General features: G+C 50.0%; 1 protein-coding gene across 1 annotated transcript in view; it reads left to right on the top strand.

The window, feature by feature from the left end:
- The first annotated feature begins 5,615 nt into the window (after nt 1-5,615).
- Nucleotides 5,616-7,897, top strand: part of Mgll (monoglyceride lipase) — a 61,494-nt gene continuing 59,212 nt past the window's right edge. Inside the window, 2 exon segments of the mRNA XM_078033896.1 lie at nt 5,616-5,800; nt 7,251-7,395. Of these exon segments, the coding sequence (XP_077890022.1) occupies nt 7,271-7,395 (125 nt within the window). The 5' untranslated portion in view covers nt 5,616-5,800; nt 7,251-7,270.

Here is a 7,897-nt window from a genome sequence, read left to right as displayed (position 1 = left end):
TATATATTTATATATATATTTAAATATATATATTTTAAAATTTGGTGTCATAATGATAAAATACACACTTGTCACTTTTTTTAAAATGAAAAATAAAAATAAGCACATTTAAAAAAAAAAAAAAAGAAACAGCCCGGGAAAATAATGCTACGATTCAGGAAAAGGTACCTGGTTTGCTCCTCCCCCACTCCCCGCCCTTCCTCTTCACCTTGCCCAGATTTTCCGGAAATTACTCTCCCTATGAAGTGGTTTCTGCAGTTTCTCATTCCAGTCTCTGGGTTTTTCCCGGTTTAAACATAACCCCCACCACATTTCCCTTAAAGAAAAAAAAAAAAACAAACCTCACACTGTTGAATGAGGTCAGCTGCTTGCATTTCAAAAGAAATCTTTAAAAAAAAAAAAAAGAAAAATCTTTAAAATCTTGTTCCAAAACCCCCAGGAGGAGGATGCACCCCCCCAGGAGGCACCCTGTGGTTGGAAGCCTGTTTTATGTGCGCCTCTTGAGGACCCTGGGGGAATATATTTTATTTTTCCAGTGTGCAAACAAGTTTTAATTGCTTCTCGAACTCCATTAGTCCGTGCAAGAATCTCTCCTCCACTGCTGAGTCCAGACCTCGTGAAGCTGCTGGGGACCAATGGCGGACATCCAGGATTCACCCAGGGCCTGGGGGAAAGGCCTGGGTGGGCAGAACTCGCCCTTCTCTCCTCATAGATTTATTTTTTTTAGAGGAGGAAGGTACCAAGGATGGAACTCAGGGGCCCTCCACCCCTGAGCCCCATCCCCAGCCCTATTTAGTATTTTATTTAGGAACACGGTCTCACTTTTGCTGAGGCTGGCCTCCAACGTGTGATCCTCCTGCCTCGGCCTCCCAGGCTGCTGGGATGATGGATTTGGTGGCACTGAGTGACCTTTCCCAAGAGGCCTGACCCTGGTGCTTCCATGTAGGGTAAAAACAGCCACTTTCAGGATGACTGTTGGCAAGAGCCGGGCCAACCTTTATCTTGACTGGCAGAAGTGAGAATTATCAGGCCACCCCAGAGAAGCGACTTTAACAGGTCAGAGGAAGGACAGAGCGATCACCAGCTCTCCCCACGACGTTCCTCCCTCTGGGTCCCCAGTCTTGGTCCTGGAGACATCTCGGATATGGTGACTTTGTCTATGATTTACTGAGTATCTTTCTTTGACTCATATTTTAATTTCACTACCGTTATTTGAAAAGGGTTTTTTTCTTCCAATAGAAAGCACTTGCCATAAAACAAACATGACCCTACAAAGAAAATTAATGAAAGCAAAGTCAAGTTGTGTAAATGTCTTGCTTTTTTTTTAAAAAAAAAAAAAAAAAGAAAGGTAATCTGGGGATGGTGGCCCACGCCTGTCATCCCAGCAACTTGGGAGGCTGAGGCAGGAGGATCGCAAGGTGGAGGCCAGCCTCAGCCACTTAGCGAGGCCCTGAGCAACTCAGCGAGACCCTGTCTCTCAATAAAATATTAAATAGGGAACTGTGCCCCACACCTATAACCAAACTAAAAAAAAACAAGTGAGAAACCTTGGACTTGGATCATGACCGGGGGATGGTGAGGACACACCACTTCATTCCTTTGGCCTGAGAAGTTTTAGGAGAAAGTCAGGGGAAAAAAAAAAACCAGACGTTTCTCCAACAAGATCCAGAGTTGGATGATGTGATGCCTAGAAGATGACATCACAATAGAAAAAACACTGATTTAACCGAGAAACCAGAAGATCCAACACTGGATTAAAAAAACACACACACAATCAACAGGTGCAGAGAAGGAAGATAGATTTTTAAAACATTTTTATTTGTTCTTCTTAGCTCATGTCCCACCTACACGGGGCGTGACGTCCCACTCCTGTGGCTGGACCTGCTGCGGGGTGTCCCTGGTCGTGGGTTCCTCTGTGAACGTGGGAAAGGGACGTCCATTCACTCCCCTGTCTCTCCCAGTCCCTCCCCTCCCTTCCCTTCACTCCCCTGCGTCTCATCCAGTGAACTGCCATCCCCCCCTTATTGTGAGTCAGCGTCCCCATATCAGAGAGGACACTCCGCCTTTGGTTTTTGGGGACTGGCTTATTCCACTCAGCATGATCATCTCCAGCTCCATCCATTGACCAGCAAATGCCATCATTTCATCCTTCTTGATGGATGAGTAATATTCCACTGTGTATATGGACCACAGTTTCTTAACCCATCCACCTGTTGAAGGGCACCCAGGCTGGCTCCACAGTTTAGCTATCGTGAACTGAGCTGCTATAAACATCAATGTGGCTGTGTCCCTGTCGCGTGCTGCTGATTTTTAAGTCCTTTGGCTATAGACCAAGGAGTGGGACAGCTGATTGATTGCGTTATTTGGGTGTTTGTGTGTTGTGTGTGTTAAGTTTTTTGAGAAGAACTCAGATTTTGAAGCAGGCATGATTCAAAAAAAAAAAAATGTTTCAAGGAGCCATTAGGAGCAGGCTGAAAACCCCATCAAAAACAGAAAGTCTCAGCCGAGGAATCCAAGACCCAAGAACCAAATGGCCATCCTCGAGCTGGAAAATACAGTCATTGAAATGGAACAAACAATGGATGGACTCAGAGGTAGAATGTGGGGGAGGGGGTAACAGAGGAGAGAATCAGTGAACTGCAGCATGGAACCAAAAACAAAAATTAAAAAAAATAATAATAATGTGCAATCCGAATGACAGAGAAAATAGGTGAAAAAAAAATGGGAAGAAATCTAAGCCTCGGGGTCTCGTAAGACAAGCTCTAACCTTCATGTCCTCATTGTCCCAAAAGCAGAAGAGTAAAAAGGGTGGGGCTGAGATGTACTTAAATAAAACTAGAAATGTCCCCAAATTTGGCAGGAGATGGAAGCCTTGAATTGTTCAGATTCGAGAACCAGAAAAAAAAAATCCTAAAAAAAAAAAAAAAATAGAAAAAAAAAAGAAATCCATACCAAGACCCATCATAGGAAAAGTTCTGAACATGAAAGGTAAAGAAAACATCTTATAAGCCACAAGAGAGAAAGAACACGTCACCCATAAAAGAAAATACGTTCAAATGGCCGTGGGTCGGATACCGTCAAGGCCAGAATAAGGAGCACAATATTTTTCAAAGTTTTTTTTTTTTAATTTTTTTTAGTAGCAGGGATTGAATCCAGGGGCACTTAACCACGGAGCCCCATCCCCAGCCCCTTTTTATATTTCATTTTAGAGACAGGGTCTCTCTAAGTTGCCTAGGGGTATTCACTAAGTGGCTGAGGCTGGCCTCCAACTGGCGATCCTCCTGCCTCAGCCTCCATAACCATAATCACATTAAACGTAAATGGTCTAAAAAAAATCAGACATCAGCAGAAGAGATTTAAATCTTCATTTAAACTTATTTTAACTGACACATAATAAGGTGACAGTTTTACATATTAATGAGGTTCGATAAATAATAAGGTGTCAGTTTTGCACACGAATGAGGTCCCATGGGGTGTTTCAGTACACGTTTGAATTGGGTTAAGCATAACTAGTTCTTGGAACCTCTACTACATTCTTTTTTTTTTTTTAATGGCAAAAACTTTTAAAACCCATTTTGTTTGTATGGTTTTTTGTTTTGTTTTGTTTTGTTTTGTTTGTTTTTGCAGCAGGGTCTCCCTCCGTTGTTTAGAGTCTCTCTAAGTTGCTGAGGCTGGCCTCGAACTTGAGATCCTCCTGCCTCAGCCTCCCAGGCTGCTGGGATGACAAAACATGCCATTTCTACCCCATCCATCAATTGCAGTCCTGGTCTATTAAAGGATTATATATATATAGTATATGATTCCACACACAAAACATTCTGGACAAGATTTCTGGAAATTGGAGAACAAATTCGTGTTTTCCAGGGTTTATAGGGGACGTTGGGATGGCCAGGAAATAGATGTGACCCTGAAATTGTACCCTGCAAGATTCTTGCAATGATGGAAATATTCTGTTTCTTGACTGTATCAACGTCAATAACCTGGTCGTGAGATTGTACTGTAGTTTTTTTTTTTAATATTTATTTTTTAGTTTCAGGTGAACACGGTATCTTTGTTTTATTTTTATTCTCTGCACACACCAGGCAAGTGCTCCACCGCTCGAGCCACATCCCCAGCCCTGTACTGTGGTGTTGTAACAAGTGACCATTGTGGGAAACTGGCTAAAGGGTATATATATATGACGTCTTTCGGTATTATTTCTTAGAACTGCGTGTGCATCTCTGATCATCTCAAAATAAAAGTTCAGCCAGGGGCGGTGGCACACACGTCCTGTCACCCCAGCAGCTCAGGAGGCTGAGGCAGGAGGATCTTAAGTCGGAGGCCAGCCTCAGCAATTGAGCAAGGCTGTAAGCAACCTAGTGAGTCCCAGTGTCTAAAAAAAAAAAAAAAAAAAAAAAATCTCCCTCCTTCTCTCTCTCTCTCTCTCTGTCACACACACACACACACACACACACACACACACACACACACACAGATGAGGGTCTTGGGCTGAAGTATCTCCCTTTATTTTTGTTTTTTTGGTACCAAGGATTGAACTCAGCGACCCCCAACCACTGAGCCCTGTCCCCAGCCCTATGTTATTGAGAGACGGGGACCAGATGTCTGTAGACATGCTTCAGCCTGCCTCTGCCTTGTGCCTTGGGGACTTGTGGGGACCCCACAGCTTGACAGCCCGTGTGTCTCTGTGTGTGTGCGTGACAGGAACGTGTGTATGCGTGTGCGATGTGCTTTTGGTAACAGGGATTGAACCCAGGGACCCTCCCCAGCCCTGTTTTGCATTTTATTTAGAGACAGGGTCTCCCTGAGTTGCTTAGGGCCTTGCTAAGTGGCTGAGGCTGGCCTCCAACTTGCCATCCTCCTGCCTCAGCCTCCCTCTGCTGGGATGACAGGCATCCTCCACCAGGCCTGGCCTTAGTGAAAGTTTTTTTTAACCACCAAATTTTCACCCATTTCCTCCTGTTGCTCCTTCTTAACTCCTTCTTTATTAATAACTCACTTCCTCTTCAACAAATTTTAAAAAAACAAAAAATTGGTACCAGGGATCAAATCCAGGGGTGCTCAACCTCGGAGCCCCGTCCCCAGCCCCTTTTTCTATTGGATTCAGAGACAGGGTCTCGCTGAGTGGCTCAGGGCCTCGCTCCGTGGCTGAGGCTGGCCTCCACCTTGCGATCCTCCTGCCTCAGCCTCCCTAGCCGCTGGGATGCCAGGCGCGCGCCACGGCCCGGTGCTGTGACTTTCTGTGAGTGTCCAGGCGCATGGGTGTGTCCCTGCATGGGACATGGGTCATCTCGGCGTGCGTGTGTGTGTGTGTGTGTGTGTGTGTGTGCACGCGAGTCTGCTGGATGGCACGCTTGGGTGTGCGCGCGCGTGTGCACGGGGCGCCCCTGTGCGGCGTGGGTCCCCGTGGGGTGCGCGCGCGTGTGCCGTGTGCGCGCACCTGGGGCCTGGGTGCACCCGGCGCGTGCGGTCTGCAGGGGACAGATCGGCGCCCTCCCGCGCAGGGGCGGGGTGGGGGCGGGTGGGGGTGGCCCCGACTTGTCCCCGGGGCGGGCGGCGCCCCCGCTCCTCCCCGCGGGGCCGGGCGCACACACGTGGGCCCGGGCGCCGCCTCCCCGCGTCCCCACCCACCGCGGCCGCCCCCGTCGCCGAGCGGCCCCGGGGATAAAGTGGCGGCGCAGACGCCGCGCCCTGTCGCCCTGTCGCCGCGGAGGTGGCCGCGCGCGCAGCTCGCCCGGCCCTGGTCCCGCCGCCCGCCGAGACCCGCGGCGCCCGGGAGGTGACAGCGCCGCTCGCGGCCCCGGTAACCTGCGTCCCTGTCCCCGCCCCACCCGCGAGCGCCGCCACCAGGGGGTCGGGGCGACGCCAGTCCCCGGGCGGGGGGTCCCCGGCGCGCTCCGCGTGGCCTCCCGCGCGCTCCCGAGCGCGTGTGCACGATCGTGCGCGTGTGTGTGCGCGCGCGCCCCCCCTCGGACTCCCTGGCACCAGCCCCCCCCCCCGTGTCACCAACTTGTCCCCATCCGCCGCCGTCTCTTGGCAGCCCCTGGTGGCACCCACGCGACTCGGGGTGAAGTCCCCGGGTTTTTTTTTTTTTCCCTGCCCTCCCCCTCCCCCCCCCACCCGGGTGGCATTTCCAAATGACAGCTGCGACCCCGAGCTGCGGGTGACAGGGCAGGAGGCAAAGTTTGTCCCAAGCCTCAGGGGGCGACGACTGGGTCCTGGGAACCCGCCTCCTCGGGGGTGAGGGGGACTTTGCGGGGCGACCCTCCCCCCTCAAGGGGACACGCAGGGCGACATCCCCCCCCCCCCCCCCCCGGCCACCCAGGGCCGCGCTCCTCCCCGCGCCCAGCCCCATCGGAGCGGATCGTGGAGGAAAAAGTGGTGACAGGGAACAAGTAGTTGGGGGCCGATCGCAGGCGCCTGGTCCCCGCCCCGGGGAGGGAGGGGACCCGGGAGCCTGTTGGGGGACACAGCTGCGAGCTGGCTTCCCGGCTCTGCACCCCGCCAGCCCCCGGGATCGGGATCTGGGAGGTGGAGCGGGGAGCGCAAGGCGCGGGATGGAGGGACCCGGGCTCGCCACCGCGATCGGGGAGCAGCCCCGGGTGGCCCGGCCCTGATCCTGCAGCCGGTGTCCCCTGGCGGAGCGCAGGAGCCAGGGCGCAATGGAACCAGGTGGGTGATGGTGTCTCTGGGTGGCATCTCTGGTGGCAGCAGTCAGCCAGGAGCAGGCACTCCAGAGGGGACGCAAACTGTTCCTTGGAGATTTTCTCTCTCTCTTTTTTTTTTTGGAGAGAGAGAGAGAGAGAGAGAGAGAGAGAGAGAGAGAGCTGGGTCTCTTTGCAGCTGGGTCCCCACATGCACAGAGCTGCCGCTTGATTGCAGCTAAAATAGTCTTTAAGATGAAGTTTCCTGGAATGATTGCAAATAAACACAGATGGATAAAGGAGAGAGAGAGAGAGAGAGAGGAGAGAGAGAGAGAGAGAGAGAAATCCTAAAAATGAGGCACTTAAAAAAAAAGATAAAGAAAGTGAGCATTTTTTCTTAAGAACAAATGAGATTTTTTTCCCCTTCTTTTTCTTTCTCCCAGTTGGAGAGAGATTTGCAAGAGATGGATGTCATTTAGAAAAATAATAATAATAAAATAATCTCCTTGGAGCAGGGTTGGCCTCCCCTCTACCTAAGAGTCTTTTACCACCCCCCCTCCCGACTCCCCAGATTTCTGACTTGGGAATGTGTCCCCCTTGTCTTTCAAGGACCTGAAGATCCTTCCAGAATGCCCGAGGAGACCTCTCCCAGGCGGACCCCGCAGAGCGTCCCCTACCAGGACCTTCCCCACCTGGTCAACGCCGACGGGCAGTACCTGTTCTGCAGGTACTGGAAACCCTCAGGGACTCCCAGGTGAGTCTTGGTCTCTTGCTCCTCCTCCTCCGTGTCCCCTCTCTCTCCTGTGGGTCTCTCTGACCCCCATTTCCCAACACCCCCTTGGAACACTGGGTACAGTCATGTTCCCCAAGCCGAATTTCCCTGCTTTATCATTTATTTTTATTTATTTCTTTGAATTACGAAGCCAGAGTTCTGTTTCTGCGATGACAACTAGGCATCCACCGTGTGTCAGTTTGCAAAAAAAAAAAAAGAAAAAAAAATTCCACATGAATTTATTTATTGATTTTGGTGCTGGAGTTGATTTCCTGTGGTCTGGGCAATTTGTTCAACATCAAACCCAAGAGTTAAAAACCTCCTAAATGCATAAGAAAAAAACACCATCCTGTATATATATGTCACTGATGCGAGTGTCTTTTTTTTTTTTATTAGTTGTTGATTTGTTGATGGATCTTTATTTATGTCTTTTTTTAAAAATTAGTTGTTGATTTGTGGATGGATCTTTATTTGTGTCTTTTTT

Source organism: Ictidomys tridecemlineatus, chromosome 16 (assembly GCF_052094955.1).
Source record: "Ictidomys tridecemlineatus isolate mIctTri1 chromosome 16, mIctTri1.hap1, whole genome shotgun sequence".
Taxonomy (NCBI): Eukaryota; Metazoa; Chordata; class Mammalia; order Rodentia; family Sciuridae; genus Ictidomys; species Ictidomys tridecemlineatus.
This window is presented reverse-complemented; position numbering and strand designations above follow the sequence as displayed.